The sequence below is a fragment of the Chaetodon auriga genome, chromosome 13 (assembly GCF_051107435.1).
Source record: "Chaetodon auriga isolate fChaAug3 chromosome 13, fChaAug3.hap1, whole genome shotgun sequence".
NCBI classification, from domain to species: domain Eukaryota; kingdom Metazoa; phylum Chordata; class Actinopteri; order Chaetodontiformes; family Chaetodontidae; genus Chaetodon; species Chaetodon auriga.
This window is the reverse complement of record NC_135086.1, coordinates 17,377,396-17,395,367: the sequence shown is the minus strand read 5'-3', so window position 1 is coordinate 17,395,367 and position 17,972 is coordinate 17,377,396. Positions and strand designations below refer to the sequence as shown.

Below are 17,972 nucleotides of genomic sequence, written 5' to 3'. Positions count from 1 at the left end.
AAATGTTTGCAGCAAAAGTCTTATGAATAATCTCTGACTGACATTGATTAATTGATGTCTTTTACCATCTTAAAATGTAAAAGTTAGGTATGGCTACATGAAGGAAAGAAGGATTATTTTCCCTTATAACCCATTAAATGTAAGACAATGAATGGTGGTGAATACAATGTTAGCAGCGGGTGTGAGTTACAGTGAGAAGGTAGAAACATGATTCTTCATAGTAAATAATAGATAATGAAAACACTAGGCACTGCACTTGAACATCAATAAAAGCTAAGATGCATTTACACTAATACAACTATTGACAGTGTATATTTTGATACATTACTTACACAAATGGAAGATTATGAGTTGATGGTGCCAAACATGAAGTGCTATAGATCTACCAGGCCAGGCAGAATGATTAGAGTAAGGACTATAGCCATTGTGCTCATGATGTGTAAATAGTTTAAGTAGCAGGGAATATGATAAAAGCATGCAGAATTGCAGGAAAATCCTTTGTTTTCTCAGGTGGCTCTCCCACTTTTCAAACCGATGTAAAGCCATTACATGTCTCGTGAGACTCTCAACATCTCCTGCATTTCATACAGATTGAGTTTAACTGAGACGATGTGGTTATTTTGCAGAAACCTGGTGCTTTATGGTGCCTGATTTCATCACGACAACCCCAGCTGATCGTTGTGCATAATTGTACTGTGTTTTGGTGCCGCACTTTTCTAATTCTAATAGCTGAAACAGGAGTATCAGTGGAAATGGAATTAGAAAGTGATATTTTAATGATAACTGGATAGATACTTCAGATTGTTACCAACATACCAGCACCTTAACTTGCTTGGTTTAAGAAGCTCCCAATTCACCTCTCCTCCCACCTGCACAGGGCAAAGAAAATCAAACAAATGAGCAAAGTGCACTTCAGGGTAAGGAACACACCAACATGCAGCATCGCTTCTTGTGCCAGACTTCGCCCTGCCTTGAAAATAGAGCACTAAAAGAACATTGGGTTGTGCTGAAGATCAGAGTGTGTTATGAAACACCAAACACACTCCGACTATGACTTATTCAAAAAGCTCTCCAGATTGTTTCTTATTCTACAAATAAAACATGGTGGTGGCTGTCACACACAGAGAAACACACAAACCAACTCTGCTCTAAGCGATGGCATGTGAAAGACAAGGGGCCTATTCAGTGGATTCTAGGAGAAAGAGCCGAGAGAGAAGACAGAAATGACATTGACGTGCATGTGTGTCTATTCGTTTATAATCATGTTTGTATGCGCAGGGTTTTATTGTTTCTTTTTTCTGCCTGTCTGTTCATTCATCTGCCCCTCTGTCTGCCTATCTGTCAATCTCACTGTGTCCGCGGTGCATCTGTGCTGAATTTGGACAGCATCTGCAGAGTGTTTTCTGTGCAAGGTTTGTTTTCCTCTCCTCTGGCATGGAAAGTATTCCTCTGTCTGAGTGCGAGTGCCAGCTCTGTGAAGCCAAATTATCCCAAATACTGTGAAATCAGCTAAACATGCACCGAGGGTTGATGCAAATCAAATTCTTCTCCCTGTGTAGCACACGTCATTTCATAGTCTCTCGAAATCCGATCACCATTCTTGGTCCCTCGCTCAGTCTCACTCATTCATTCATTTATTCATTCATTCATCTTAATAAAGAGAGCCAAAGAGCAGGCCTGCTTCATGGTTTGCTTCTGCTATTCTAGATTGTGTTGCTGAATGTATCTTCAAATAAAAGGCTTTTTTTTTATTCTTTTTCTATTCATGATGTGGTTCTCTGTTCATATCCTCATTTGGCATGAATGCACTTATTGTAAGTCCATTCAATAAGCACATTAATTCAGTTATTGTAAGTCACTTTAGTCGTATGCGTCTGCCAAATAAATGTAATGTAGTATAATGGGCATCTTGTCATTTTAAAGAGTAGTTTAATTCTGTGGGAAAAGCAGCGTTTCATTGTCCTCTCTGGTTGAAAGTCTGGAGCACCTTTGACCACAAGCGATAATGATTTCACACTGTACTGACTCATTGTGCAGTACACTGTGACATCACTGCAGCAAGGTGACTAGCCCGCTGAAGATTTGCACCTGCTGTTTGTTGCTCTATCAAGGAATAGTTTGCCACTTTGGGAAATACACTTTTTCACTTCTTGCCAAGAGTTAGTTGAAATGATTACCACCAGTCTCATGTCTGTATGCAAAGTCTGAAGCTACAGCCCCCACAGATGCTTAGCTGAACCTAAGCTAAGACAGACCTCATAAATACAGCTTAAAAACTTGTTCAAAGGTAACAAAATCTGCACCTGTAAAGCTCACAAATGAACACATTATAGTTTGTTTGTTTCATTTGTACAAAAACCGACATGTTAAAATTGCTTAGCTGGTTGGCAGCCTCACAGTGATCGCAAACCTCCAGGAAGTCACTGGGCTCAAACAAACAAGGTACATCATGTGAATTAGGGAACTTTATTGGTGCTGGAAGGCAGATTTCTTAAGCTTTGGACAGAGCCAGGCCAGCTGTTTCCCTGTATCTTGTCTCTATGCTAAGTTAATCCAACCAGCTGCTAGTTGTAGCTTCAAATTGACATACAGACATGAGTGTGATATCTCAAGCAACTCTCAGCAAGAAAGCAATAAGTGTATTTCCCAAAATGTCTAATGTCCAAAGTAGGGGTGGATGGATGAGTCGAACAAACATAACTTTCACCCAGGAGACCAGGCTTAGGATCCCATGTGAAACCAAAATGCACAATCTTTCCTGACACCTAACCAAGTAGTTTTGGTGCCTTAAGCACACAGTGAGCGTTTCACAGCATGAACCACGTGTTAGAAAGGCTCTCTGGTAGGACGGCTTCGTGCAGCGCTGGGATTAGATCATGTTGGAGGTCGGAGCAGTTGCTCTGAGGGTCTAATATTGCCGCAGATGGGTTCACATTTGAGTTAGTTGAAAGAAAAGTGCACTCTTGTGCGTCTGTATGAGAAGGTATTTGACACTCTGGGAATGATGATGGGTTGGTACTTCTGTGCGACTCCTGAAGTTGTGTTGCTGAACCTTTACAAAAGAATAACTTGTTGAACTGAAGCTCTAGTGAAAGTTCAGTCATTCTTTTGCATGCTTCGGCCTGCAGCTTATTTCTCATACCATCCTGCATTCGCTCCTCTCACACATGCTCACTCATAATTTCTTTGCTGTCATCGTCTGTGGCTTTCAGTTGTGATATCAGCTGTTCTCATCAGCTGGTCACATCTATCCAATAGCACAGCATCACACCTTCAACGTTAGCCCATCATCTCACTGCTGCCTTAAATGTTATTCTCTCGCTTTCATGCTGCTGTTATGTGCACCGCTCCACCTCTCCATCACCGCCCAGTCTTCACAGACCTTCACCCTCTTCACTTCATCATCCTCATCAGCCTATCAGTCAGCAGAGTCATCAGCCACCATCAGTGTCTGGACTCCACGAGGGGATTTATCTTTAGCTGCTCAGGGCGATGCCCCTCACCTACAAACTCTCCCTGTGGAGTCTAACCGCCAAAGACTTTCTGATAAGACTTAATCATCACATATCATCTGTCATAATAAACAGTTAGCTTTACCTCACTCACTTTTCTCTCCTGATTGAAATAATGACCCAGTACAGTAGCACATACCCATTGTCTTTCAAATATGGAAACTCCAGTTGTAGCTTTTCAGGAATTGGTGCTGTGGATTCTCGGAATACAGATGACAAATGGAATAGGAGCTTGGCACTCAATACAATTTCACCTTTCGAATGATATTGTCCTCCACCAAGAATACATCAGCTTGAGCTTCGAGTCATAATCAGTCTGTATGGAAGTCTGTAAGACTCTAAGAGATGCTGGGCAGAAATAAAAGAATGGGTGGATCTTAAATCTCATTTCCATCAGGCGCTGTGACCAACTCTCAGCCGGAGGGAGTATGTCAATCGCTCAGATTACATGGATTTGTTCCACACCCACGCATGCATGAAGGCAGAAACAACACATAAAGATGTGCACATATAAAGAAACACACACTCATGAAAACACTTAATCATGCTCTTGTGCAGTACAAGGCACACATTCAGTCAGCGGGGGATATTTTTCACACTAAATCTTGCCAAGTCTTGTAATGGCACATTTATTTGTGAACTTCAAAAAATGACACAGTGATGGACTTGAATTTTTGAGTTTTAACCAAAAGGCTGGTAGCTTATTAATCCACAGAGAGAGAGGCAAGGAAGCACCTAAATGTAAACCAGTATTTCTGTTTATTTTCTCCTTTCACTGACAGTAAAGTGTCAAAATTTGTTGAGTTGGTGTCATGCTCTCTGTTGTGAGTACAGCTTTCAATATATACATTTAAACTGCAGGACTATTATGATAAAAACATCCTGGTTATAAATCTTTACTATATCAATACGAATCTGTCTTTGTTTATGTTTTTGATATTCAGAGAAACTGATTTTATGACCAAATGATTTGTATTATTATTATTATTATTAGTAGTAGTAGTAGTAGTAGTACTAGTAGTAGTAGTAGTAGTAGTATACTGTTGTATCTTTAAATTGAAGCCTAAGTAGCTTGCAATATACTCATAAAGAGTAGTTGGAAACTTAAAAAAAAGTCCTTTTTTGATATATGTACACTGTAATTCTGCCTGCAGCTTCGAGTACAGTTTATCCTAAAAATGTGACGCTGTGAAAAGGGCCTATTCTAACACCGGTCTACTGATTCTGCAGGAACATTACAGATCTTTGAGTCTTTTTTCTGTTTCATGCTGTTCTCTTAAAAGCTTCTCTGAAGGCCAAGGTCATAATTTAACTTTCTTTAGTTTTTCTCGCCCACTGTGATGCTTTTACCTGAAACTGTCTGTACTCCTGCCTGAAAATGGGCCAGCAGGTTTTAATTACACAGGTTTTAGATGTGTTTCTTCTGTTTGTGATGCCTAAGGGGGTCATGGTAAGACTGATTACGCTCTCCCTAGTCTGAGATCTGTCTTTGCACGTGACCGCTTCTCTCATTTAAAAACAGTAACGTCTCAGTAATAGTCAGTAATCCCCTTTGTGAGCAAAATGGCCAAAATGCATCCCCCTTGCTAACCTGCCGCCAACCCCCCACCCCGCCACCCCCCCTTCTCCATCCTCTACTAGCAGAGAGAGTGCAGAGCCAGAGGGATTGTTCAGTTGAATTAGTTGAATGTTAGTCTGGTCTGCCTGACTCACTGATCCTTTATCTCTCTGAGGTTTGCGCAAGTTAGAATCTAAGACCCCGACCACGGCTCTGACATATCAGTAGCTGAACTGTGCTGTGTGTTAATGAAGCTGTCCGTGGTGCTGAAGTAGCAGACAGATTTGTAATTGTGCCATTTTCTCTCAGTCCAGCCCTCCTATCAGTTTCATCTTGGATCTGTATTATTCTCTAATGTACTGCATATACTATAACTACTCCACTAAGCCCCACCCTCCTTAGTTACTGCTGCTACGCCTGTCAAGCTTTCCGTTCTGGCACCGCACATATGGAGTTTACAGTGATAACGGTGCAGACTTGCCGTCCAAATTCACAGTCGTATTTAAAACACTACAGCTTCAACTTCTCACTGTGGTTAACAAAAGCAGGCTCCTCATGTATGGCTGAAGGCCGTGGATTTTATTGGGTAAAATAATGACTCTCACCAGTAGATTTTATAAGTGTAGCTAGCTCATATAAGCTAATGCTAAATGCTTAAACTCTGTGAGTCAAGTCTATGTCCAGCTAACATTTCCATGTGATACATTTTAACCCAAGAACCCTGTGAAGGGGTCTTAAATATGTACCTGATGGATGGATACATGATATAATGCTAAAAGACCGAGGTTAATAACATCAGCATCCTCACCAGTTGCACATCGGTGTAATGTTTACAAGGAAGCAGTGTTGTTAGTGTGTTACAGTGTACAGTTTTTTGCCCAATAGCATGGTATTAAAAATATAATGTAAAAATGCTAAAATGTTGGCCAATTAGAATGTAACACAACCCTTGAATTGTTTGAAAGCTTACTTAAGAAGAAAAAACATACTTGGACAAGCAATACAGTGATTAGATTTAGGCTCATATTTTCAAACAGTGTGCTTCACTTTCACAGGAGAGAAGGATTTGAGGATATGTGGAAGAAGCCACGAGTTTGGCAAATGTAATTATATCTAATGCAAGATTTTTTTGGAGTTGCTGGAGAACAAACCTCCCAAAAACAAACACAGACTGAGCATTACTCTGACTTCTGACGGCTCACAGGTTGACATGTATCTACAAACAGTGAATGTGTCGCTCCTGAACAGGTAGGTTCTAATGTAAGCTATAACTCCTCAAAATAATTAGGAAAGCTAAAGAGCTAATGGCTGCGCTGTGATTGGACAGTTGCTCTTCAGAGTATAGACTGTATTATAGCCTATATACTCTCTAGAGTGGTGTCATCTCTATGATCAAAGTGACGAGCAGCAATGTGTCGTCACAGAAGAGTGAGAGGATCATAGAGACTCACTGCCGCCTGTAGTACGCCTTTAATATTTCTATGATCATACAGCTTCTCTGCTGCTGGAAATACACCCCCAGACCATGCCACCCCTGTAACAAAGTACTTAAGGTGAGACATGGCTACAGATTTAGTTTTTATTATAGTGTTAGGGTTCATATGAAGTTGGGTTAGGGTTTGAGTCTTCCCCCCGTTAAGAATTAACAAATCACCAACGGGTAATTATTCACCCTGAAGATCAGCTAGAGTCAACACAGACACCATTCTTGTGAGTTACCACGGGTTACAAACTGCTCTGAGAATAATAATAGATCATAATAATAATGACACTGCTGTGGGGTTTGACAGCAGGAGAGAACAGAGGGATTTAAAAAGCTGCTCCTCCTCCTCTGTAACTTCACAGTGTGCAAATCATTCACCTCATTGTTCCAGTCCTGGTTAATAGTCTTCCTACCATCTGCTCAAACTTCAACCGGCTTGACATCATAGTAAGTTTGCTGGCTCTGAGGCTAATGACGGAGTCATGCCAGGCTTATATAAAGCCACCCTCTCTCTATGCCTGCCTTATATTTGTGTGTTTTTCGACAGCCTTGCTAACAGTCACTCAGTTGCCTATCAACATGCCAATTTAAACTGCTGCTGTAGTCACATGCTGCATATGTAACACCAGGAGAGCATATGTGTCATTTCAAATAACTCATTTCAGATCTTCTCAGATGCGCGCTATACTATACTATACTGTTCTGGAAATAAAAGGACTCTAGAGAGAGGTGAAGGTATGTTTAGGCAGAAGATGTGATGTGACCATGGATGTATTAATAGAGTTGAATATATCATTGCTGTCAGTCTTGCTGCCAATTCATCACCATGGTCAACCACGATACAGCAACAAAGAAATGTTTTTCACCACAGGCCATCATTATAAAACACTGTTGTATATTTATATTTCTGTAAAGATGTTGACAAACCGTCTTGAACGGCACACATGGTCTTTGTCTTGTGAATAGTCAATGTAATTGTATTGTATTTAAAGATAATAACAATTTTGACGTTGAAAGCTTATTTTTGACCTTGAAATCAGCAGTTGGCAAAATGAGTTCAAAACAATCTCAAATTGATTTGTGGTTTTCCATTTATTCTTCTCAAGAAAAAAATTTCAGGCTTGACTTTTAAGCCAACGTCGAGCTACAAGTTCATAACAACTGGACAAAATTTACCTCGTGCAGCTGGAGTAACGAGATCGCACAGCATCACAGGAACCGAGAGTCCATCTTGCTAGTTATGCACTTGTGGCTGAACCACAGTGGTTCAGACCAGTCGGCATGCACTGAGGCACTACTGGCTGCTCTGGGCATGGTTTAGGTGTGACAACAGCGGGGTTGTTCCTTCAGAAGCAACAATGGCAGCTTTTAATGAGGTTAGCATAGATGCTGCTATAGCATCAGTTATATCAGAACTGGAGAGTATTTCTTAATATGGTTTCACTCTTCTCCTTACTGCCTTTGGAAGGAGTTTCACTATCGCTTTGCCCCAATAGATGATGAAGGTTCTGTGCAAGAAACCATCTTGTGCATCAGGTTCGGGCAAACTCCTTCAGCTGATGAAGAAAAAAAAAAACCATATTTCTTATAAATCTTCAACGAAGCCTAGTCAAGCTATTTTGTGTGACATCATCATCATTTGAAGTGTGTCTGAGGAGCAGGCAACACAGGCCAATCTAAAAAAAAAAAAAACTAAGAGAGCAACTGTTTTAAGAATAATAGCCACCATCTTGCAGCACGCTGTCCAGCTATCATACTGTGTGGAGGAAGAAACAAAGGTGACTGTGAGAGCGTTTGAGGGAGTTTTGAGGAGTGCTGCACTTGGATTAGAATGAGGCAGCATGAGGCCTTCAACAATTTCCTGGGATTCCCAGGGAGCTCAGTGGAGACTTCCTCTCCAGGCAGTGGCTGCCAGCAGCATGACATTCCTAGTTTGTAATTGATCTGTGGGATAAACTAACAGCACGGGGGAGATTTATAAACAAAGGAAAAAGGAAGTGTTGCATCTGTCTCACACACAGAGATCCACAGTCGTACAACGCATACTTTATATGTTGCACGTTTGCTCCACAATTGATTTAGTTAGGCTATACGGTAAAGTACTGCTGCAACAAAATCTGTGTGTATGGGTGTGTGTGTGTGCGCCTGTGTGTTTAATCACACACTGGAGGTTCCTATTTTGTAGGTACAGCATGTAGCCTTTGTAGAGCCTGGCTGTGCACAAATACCAAGCTGAGAGTGGCTGTTGAACTTTGGAAATGTCAGCCACTGCTCCTCACAGACAGCACTATCAGTTCATTCCTGGGTGTCCTCCCATCCTGCTTCCCTGCATGCCTTAAAACTTTCCTGGTGCCGAAAGTGACCTACTGAAATCTTTTGAAGCCCCATCTGGGTGGTGAACAGGAGGCGCATGCCCTTAGTTTAAACACAAACTGTTTTTCAAAAATAACCTTCCCAGGTTTGCTGGGAAGACATTTGTGCCACAGGTCACGGTTGGCATCGGAGAAAATGGTTGTGAGTGGATTGCGGTGAGTTCAAAGATCATCACAAAGAAAAATGGAAACCCCACTAAAATGTAACACAATCCACTGACAGTCTTGCAATGAACACTTAAGCATTTTTGTTATGACTGTATCAGAGAAGATATTTGAGGCTGTTGTTACGTACTACAGTTCGCTCTCCGTTCCCTGGACTAGACTGTGGGGAGCTGTCCATGGTGCTGTCACATGCTAAGCAGGATTAATGAATACATGCCCCATACCAGTACAGTTTACCTTGCACTCCTGCTCATAAATCCTGCTGTGAAAACAGGGAAAAGCATCTCCTTCCCCCCCATCCCTGCCATGCCCTCCTCCCAGTGCTTCCCAAATCACATGCCTTGGAGCCAGACACAATGTTGGCTCTCCCTTGAGGAGCGTTGCCTCCACCATACAGTTGACAGTATGAGCTGCATGATGAACTTCCCTCATCTGTATGTTGTTTACATGTTGCTGTGTGGTTCACTGAAAGGCAGCGGCATGTGATTGCTGCAACCCCAGGCCTTTTGAGAATGCCACTTCAGAGGAATGCAAAATAAGTATGCATAGTATACACCAACAATGCTCTTTCTTTATGTTCACCAGCCTAATACATGCGCAGCTCATGGGCACTGAGGGTCTTGCATGAGTGCAAACAAGGGGCCTCTTTATGCCAACTCTAATCAGCTCACACCAGTGCTACATGTAACATTAGGTTTGCATGTTTTCCCTTTTTACATGAAGCTCAGCAGTGATTATGAAGCTGTAATCTCTCGCAAATTGCACCAGGCTACCACTAGTGTTACTGAATTAGATTTAAAGGGAAATCGTTGATTTAAATTGGTGCATGAAGTATCTTCTTTTTCTCCTCACTCAATACTTGCTCTCTCTGAGCGATAATCCATCAATTCACGGAGCAGAAACCCTATTGGCTCCTCAGTGACAATTACTTATTCTTCCACATGTCAACTCTCAGCAAACTGCAGTTGTTGACACCTGACCTCCCTTCATACCCAGCAGCAGCTCTAAATAAAATAATGTTAGTGTCAGCCTCCTCTCACTTCCTTTTGCCTTCTTTTCTCTCATGGACACACTGTCTCCAGGGGGGGTTTGGAAGCTCTTGAGTGCCCTCATGTGTTCACTCCTGTTTACTTGCTTTCAGATCAGTTTACTGTATGTGTGTGTGCCATTCACTGAGATTTTCCCTTCAACTCTGCGCTAAAGGAAAGACTTTCTTTTAATCACAGCTACGCATCCCCCAAGGTTTGTTAAGTGTCCAGCTGACATGTTCTCTCATGCGACCACTTTAGGCATGAATTTTGTGCATGAACATGTGCGTGTGTGTATGTGTGTGTGTACATACGAGTGCGGGCAAGAGTGCGCACTAGCATGTGTGTTTGTGATGCACAAATTACAAAGAATTGTGAACGCACATGTCACCAACAAAACAACATGAAGTGTTTCTGCGGCTGTCACTGGCTTTGAAGGCGCAGATATGATATGGTACAATATTTTTTGGGCCGTACACATGAAACGCGTATCCTTAATAAGCAAGGAGGACAATCAAGCGTGACAGCATGTCATCTCATGTCTTTGCAGGAAGTGCTTTGAACCTGACTTGCCGGGCGTTTTTTGGGTACAGCGGTGAAGCCAGCCCACTCATCTACTGGATGAAGGGAGAGAAGTTCATAGAGGACTTGGATGAAGAGAGAGTCCAGGAAAGCGACATCAAGTAAGAAACACTGCTGGAGTTGAAATCATTTCCTTGGACGGAGCAGTAAGGAGGAGTTAATAGCATGCGCAGATAAATTCACTGGAAAATAATAAAGGACGATACCAGTGGTTTTGCATGGTTTAGCTCATTACCTCCAAATTGCATACACTATAACAATCACTTCTCAGAGATTTATTTGCTGCCTTCCAAGCAGCTGCTGGTTTGCATTTTTTGGGCAATGGTCTTAACATCATGCAGAGACTTGAAGCTTGTTTTAAATCACTATTCATTCATTTTGTCACCTTTGTTTTTTGTTTGAATTATGCTATTGTCCTGTGGATAACTCATTGCATTGTGCTCAGTAATGATATAACTGCATACATCACATACAAAGAAAGATAATCGTCAGGTTGGGAGGGTTACAATAAAAATGCATTCTGATATAATTACTAATTACCTGTTAAAAATGTAGTCAGTAACCTAATACAATATCACAGGTAAAGTAAAGTAACATAAGTGATGTCTGACATCACCCAAGTTGTCTGATTGTGCATGAAACACAATCCACACACACAATCCACACTCTACTTACAAATTCAACCAATCTGTCACCTGGCAACCTGATTCAAGGAGTGTGTGTGTGCAGCTGCTTTCTGCGCAGGCAGACAGGCCAGGTAACGTTTTTGTATCCTGACGACATAATGCCTTCTGTGTCTTCCAGTACTCCTTAAGCTTGTCTGTCACAATGTCTGTGTGAGTGAAGAGGAACTCACAGCCCTGAAATGGGAAAATGATATTTCAACAAGAGTGAGACTCTTTATTAACTGCATTGTAAAGTACTCCTGTCTTCACAGACACTGGCTCTATACTGTATCATCATAACTTACTTCACCACTGGAGCCAGTGTATTGTATTATGCCACAATTTCATAGTGAGTGTTTGTCTCATGCCTCACTGCATTTACCAGATATGTTGTCCAAAAGTCAAAGCAAAAAAAAGAGAAGCAAACCACTGCAATGAGAAAAGAAAATGGTGTTTTTTTGCAGCTGTTTTACTATTTCTGACAAAAGAAATCTGAAAATAAATACAGGTGATGAGCTGTGCATCATGATGGATTATCTAAAGCAAGCAAGTTTGAAGTCTCTGCAAAATACTTTCCTACTGAAAGTTGTAGCTGATACAGTTATTATGGGAGCTACACTACTATCCTTCAAGTTCCTGGCTTTCATGAACTTCACTTATCTGTCATGGCTTACTCAGTTTTCAGTTTCAGTGATCAAAACTATAAAGGCTACCAAACAAATACAAAGAAAGATTTAAAAAACATGTTGTGCATTCAATTCACGAAATGTTAATACTGTGTTAAATAGTTAAGCTAATGCACAGAAGTAATTGCTTTTGATTTTTTTGAAAATAAGTTCTGCAGTTTTTTCACCTTGAAAGGGAAAGAGAGGGAAGTTGGTACATGGGAACCAGTCTTTAAGTCTCTGATTATCAGCTGCAGAACAGGATGTGCTTTTGCTGGTTTTTATTCTGTCCACCTCATTGTGGAACCGCAGTAGATGTGCAGTATGTGAATAGAAAGCAGGACATGAACTTTCTTTCTGTAAAACTGTGGTTACACAATATGGTGATGTACTGTACATGTACTGTATGTGTTATCTAACATTCAGCTCCAAGTATGAATGTGCTAAAAAGCCGTTTCTGTAACTTCCCTGTCTTTCCATTTCCCTTCAGTGTAACGTTGTAAAATTTGTGCAACAAGCCTTCAGGGCTCTGAGTACATTTAAAACAAGCCCATTTCCATGTCTCTCGCGCCTAGTGGTGTAACACATTTAAACAAGTCCATTCTCTGGTCCATGTGCATGTTTCCCATTAGGGCTGTTTGGAGAGGCTGCAGCTCTGGGGAGACAGCCCTGTCAGATGGTTAACAACCGCCATTTTTCACACTGCCGCCACTGTCGCTATCTCCCTCGCTGCACCCACCTATAGCAGCATGCAGATGGACCATGGGGAGCTGAGGAGGAGGGGTGGGAGGAGGGGAAGAGAGGGAGAGGTAGAGAAAGAGAGAGGCAGCAGACGGGGAAGCGGTAGAAAGAAATATGGTAGAAGTCACTGAGGAGGAAAGTGAAGAAGACTCATCTGTGATAGTGAGTTTGCTTGTGCACTGATATGAACATGCAACAGAAACAAATCTCATTGTAACCACCAGAGCTGCTCTCCTGTCTCCCTTGCTCTCCTTCTCCCGCTTCCTCCATTACTCCCTGACACCAGGATTCCCCCACTCACTGGCTGAGGGGTTATCTTTTCAATAATTCATACCAATATTTCATGCAGCGGATCAATAATGTATTTGATCACCCACTCTCTGTTGCTGATGCTGCTACCATGAGCTCGCTCACATTCAGCCGGTGCCCTGGTTTTACGTCCATAACGTGAGCCACAGATATGGACCGGGCAAAGACAAGGAGCGGTGGAGAGAAAGGAGAGGAGAAAGTAGACGTGAAGAAATCTGTGCTTACCCTGCAGCCAAGTCTCCCTTTCAGATGATACAGTGTGCATGTTTCTATGGGTTACCTCGCGTCTTCAGGCTGGCACCCACACACTTTTAGCTTTATTACTAATGCATCTTCAGCCAAACTTGAGCTGCGAGAGGAAAACTCATACATTGGGCTCAGAGTTTCTGCAGGCATTTATTTACCCAACTACGCCTATTGATTTGGAGGAGTTCATTTCTATGGTAACCTGAGCCCATAAATTCTCATTTGCGCCACCGGGACAGGGCTATTGTTGTTATCATAGCACGGATGACTGGACATTAGCATAGCACGCAGAGATTAATAAATTAGCAAAGCAAATCTGGCTCAGCATAATAAAGAAGGTGATCGATATGTTATTGACCCAGTTCAGTTGGTGTTTTGCAGGTGTACGTTGAATTGAATGTACAGACGGAATGAATAAGTTGGAAATTGATCAGTAAATGAGCAAATACAGAGGTTTTACTTGTGAGGAAGGAGGAAATATTGAAAAGAAAATGTGCCTGCAGCCATAGTTTGAGAAGATGTTTGCGATTTACTCATTCAGCTAACTCTATATCAATAAGCTCAATAAGCCAACAGAAAAGTGCAGGAGTTTTACAAAGATTTACCTCAGATTCTACAAATCTGACAGTGCAGTACCATCTCAGAGTAGATCCAGCTTTAGCGGTGCAGTTCAAATTCACACTGCAGCCCAGCTGTTTATGTATTCGTGCTGAGATGTCATTCAGTTCTCATCTGTATCTCTGCGCTTCACCTGGACCTCATTATCGCCCTACTCTAACTTTAGGTCCTCATCGTCTCCATTTGAGGCACAGGTTGAACAGCATTGGTCATTATTCATCAGGTTGTGTGGAAGTGAGCTGTGTTGGCTCATATAGTGTGATAATGTGAAACTGGAGGCTTCAAAGTACCCACCACTCCCTGGAGAGACATGAATTATTCCCGTGCCTCCTTCTCCCAGCGCCACAGCCCCCACACCCCACCCCACTGCACAACAAACTCAGCTGAAACTACAAATATCATCAGCACTGCCTCAGCCTCTCTACACAAAGCCCATGATACACTTTCAATTACCGATGCCAAATCTCCCCAACAAGCTGTCCTCATGTGGAGTTTATCGGTTTGAAGGCGAGAGAGAAGAGAGATGCTTTAGAGAGTCATTATCCCCCTACACGCTCAAAGACACACTCACACACACTCTCCTCTTTCCTCATCCCACACCTCTTTCTCAACACACAGCCGTTATTAACACATACAGTAGATGATGCACACACACACACACACACACACACACACACGCACGCGCGGGCACACACACACACACGTATACAAACAGAGGAGATTTCTTTCTCATTTGCACTTTGTTTCCTCCAAACTGTCGTTTGTGCTGAGGGTGCTGTAAAAGTGGGCTAAGTAGTGTTTCTAAGGTTTGAAGGAGCATTATCTCCCCATTCTCTCCTCCATCAGGCTCAACCAGCACAACGGGGAACACTCATTTACTTTATGGAATATTTCTTTTTCTCCTTCTCTCTGTTACCATGGCATCCGCTATCAAAAGATTTTCTTCTGATTGCCAGTATTTTATGCCCCCCCCCCCCCCCCCCCCCCCCCCACAACCCAGCACACTCCGAGGAAGAGCCCTTATTGATTTTCATTTCTCATATGTTTTGAGTGCAGAGCAAGAAATGAACATGCCATGACGCACTTACAGTAACACCAAAGGGGCTTCGGTGAGGTGCAGTTGTACAGAAACACACTGCTCAGGGGCGGCTCTGTGATTTCTGCACTCTGGATCATGACTCTTGAAGCTCCATCACATACATGCTGTTGATCACATGTTCTTGTACATTCGCACGAAGAGTGAAAAAAGACTACTTCCCATCTACTGTTTCCAGAAGAGGTGCTGCACAGGTGTATCGCTCAGTGTGTTTTTGTTTGTCTTGCAGGATCGTCAAAGAGCATCTTGGTGAGCATGAAGTGGCAATTTCCTTGACTATTGACTCGTTGGAGGAGGAGGACCTGGGAAATTATTCCTGTTATGTGGAAAATGGTAACGGCCGTCGCCAAGCTACCATCCAGCTCCTCAGGCGGGGTAAGGGCTCTTTGACATTTCTCACTGCAGCCTTGAGGAGTGTTAACTCCATAACAGCCAGTTTTGCACTTCCCAACAAGTGACTTTAAGGTTGGAAAAAACATCTTATTCCTCACTGTCTGACAGTATATATTCTGTGTCAGCTGGTTCCAGCTCTTCATTAAAGCTATATGATGAGTGAAATATTCAAAGCCTGGCTGTTCCATTTCATCAAATGGAAATATTCTGGATGTGCATAATTTTACACAAATTTCCCCAAATCATATTTGGTTTCTTTAGGAACTCCACGATCTCCACTAGAATTTAAAATAAAGTTCTGTGTGTTGTGAGCAGAGTTTGGCAGCACTGCATTCACTGCTTCATCGAGGGGTTAAAGCTGCTCTAATCAAAATTTTGATATTAATAATGTATCAAATGACTATGTGTAATGTGGAAGGGGGTCACTTGTAGCAGCGAACCCAAAGAGCTGTGCAGTTTCCCTCAGCTCAACAGAACGTTTGAATGTCTTCCAGCTCATTGTTTTGCTTTGATGGCCCACACTTTTCTGTTTTGATTGACTCTCATTGCTCTCATCAGTGTCACTCCAGATATTGTAATTTTCTTTTAACAGGATAAAAAAGACTTCACACAGCCAAAGATCTTACCGCACTCTTAAACAGCATCCTTTCCTTTTTCCTTTCTTGTCCATTTTTATCTCTTTTTCCATCCACACTTGTGTTAACAATCGGTGCTTGAGCTCCTTTTGATTGTGTCGTTTCCTTCTTACATGCGCTCTAGCAGCTGAGTAGCCATCTTGGCTCTCTAGCATGACTTGTCTGAAGCTCTTTTCATGCACTGTTTGTCACCCTGCAAAGAGAGGTAATTTGATGGCTGTTTAAACAGCAATTTGGTCCTCAGCTTTTCCCAACAGGCCAATAAGTTCAGCATACAATTACATTTTAAGTCTTTATCTGCCTGTCTCCCTGCTTTAATCTCTGTCTCTGTTGACCGTCTTTTGTAGATGGCCCAATTCTGTTTGAGTGGTCTTTGTAGACAATTTCATTTAACTCTCTCCGTCAAAGCAGCATTTCCAAGGAAAAGGATGCTAAGAAAGACTTCAAGTAGGGATCTGTCTCTCTCGGTCTCCCACATTATTCTGATGTTTATTTCATGTTTCATCACTCATAAGCCCTGCAGCAGGTCTGTGAATGTCTCCGCAGGCTGCCTTTCCTTCCATCTCAGAATAAAGAGAGAAATGGAAAGAGAGAAGGCAGAAGGGAAGTGGTGGCCAGTGAAACATAAACAACTTAGAGTGAGGATGATTGCTGTTAATTGGTTAAAAGCATTCAATTACAGAAATGACATATTACAGGGCCAAAACAGCACTGTCTTTCTGAGATAGAGTATTAGTTGTTGTTCATGGAAAACATCAAGGATAATGTGCTGACGGATACAGAAAATCTGTCTTTGCAATTTAAAAGACTAAATGAAGGTACCGCCTGGAGCTGGGTAGCTTAGCTTAGGATAAAGACTGGGAACAGAAATTCCCCGGAGCCTTTGCACCTGGTCAAGAAGTAGTTCGGCACATGAAACCACAGTATGTAATTTTTGCATTACACGGATTAAACAAACTAAATATAGCATGTAAATTAGTGAGCTTTAGAGGTGCTGGTAGGTGGATTTGTTACTCCTGGACAGAGCCAGACTGTTTAGCCCTGTTTCCAGTCTCATTGAGAGTGCTATTATTTAGTCTAATATTAATTCTTAAATTAAACCTGTTTGAGATGAAATAAACATTCAGTCTTCTTTCCATTGCAACCTAACGTTTTAGCAATTCCACAGCAAGTGATGTTATCCTGAATGTAAGAATTACTCCTCCACAAATAACTCAAATAAAATTGCTCGCACTGAAAACTAGTGAGAATATCTCACTAGTGCTACTTGAACTTATTTCACGAGAAGAAACAATATTTTATGATGTTGTTATTGATGTTATTGTGACTTGTAAAGGTATGTATCTTTGCAATGTATATGCATAATCTGTGATATTATAGCCCAGGCATTGTGGTTGCCATGGCAGTGTTTCAGTCAACACTGACGGAGATATAAGGCGAACCTGTTCTAGCTGAGACAAGCAGGTAAATGCTGCTTTCATACACAACATAAGTCATCCTTCCCCAAGCTAGGTCTCTGGAGAGATGGAGAGGAGATAATAGAGGAGAGAAATGAATATAGAGACAGAGGGAGAGAAAAGAGGGGGGAGGAGAAACAAGGGAGCTCTGAGGAGAGAGTGAAGAAGAGGTATGATGGAGAGTGGAGTAAGTGATATGAGTAGACTGAAGGCTCTTGTTTTGAAAATGCCTCCACCCATGTCCAGGATTGTCACTATGTTTGAAAGCCAGAGTGCAGATCTGTGTCATTCCTGTGCTGCTCTAAAAGAAATGAACCCAATTTCCCATCATCTCCTTTTTCCCCCATGTGTCTCGCTACACTGTTGCCTCTCATTTTTCCCAGTCATTTTGAGCCTCATGTCTCTTCCTCCTGAAGACTGATGCTGCTTCGTTCTGAGCTGAGCTCT

At 42.0% G+C, this 17,972-nt stretch overlaps 1 protein-coding gene across 5 annotated transcripts in view; it reads left to right on the top strand.

Moving 5' to 3' along the window:
- The window catches only part of il1rapl1a (interleukin 1 receptor accessory protein-like 1a), a 159,776-nt gene that overhangs the window by 133,323 nt on the left and 8,481 nt on the right, over positions 1 to 17,972 (top strand). For all 5 annotated transcript variants that reach the window (XM_076746127.1, XM_076746124.1, XM_076746126.1 and 2 more), the window contains exons 7-8: positions 10,669 to 10,801; positions 15,270 to 15,415. In XM_076746127.1, the coding sequence (XP_076602242.1) occupies positions 10,669 to 10,801; positions 15,270 to 15,415 (279 nt within the window). The remainder of the gene's footprint in view (positions 1 to 10,668; positions 10,802 to 15,269; positions 15,416 to 17,972) is intronic.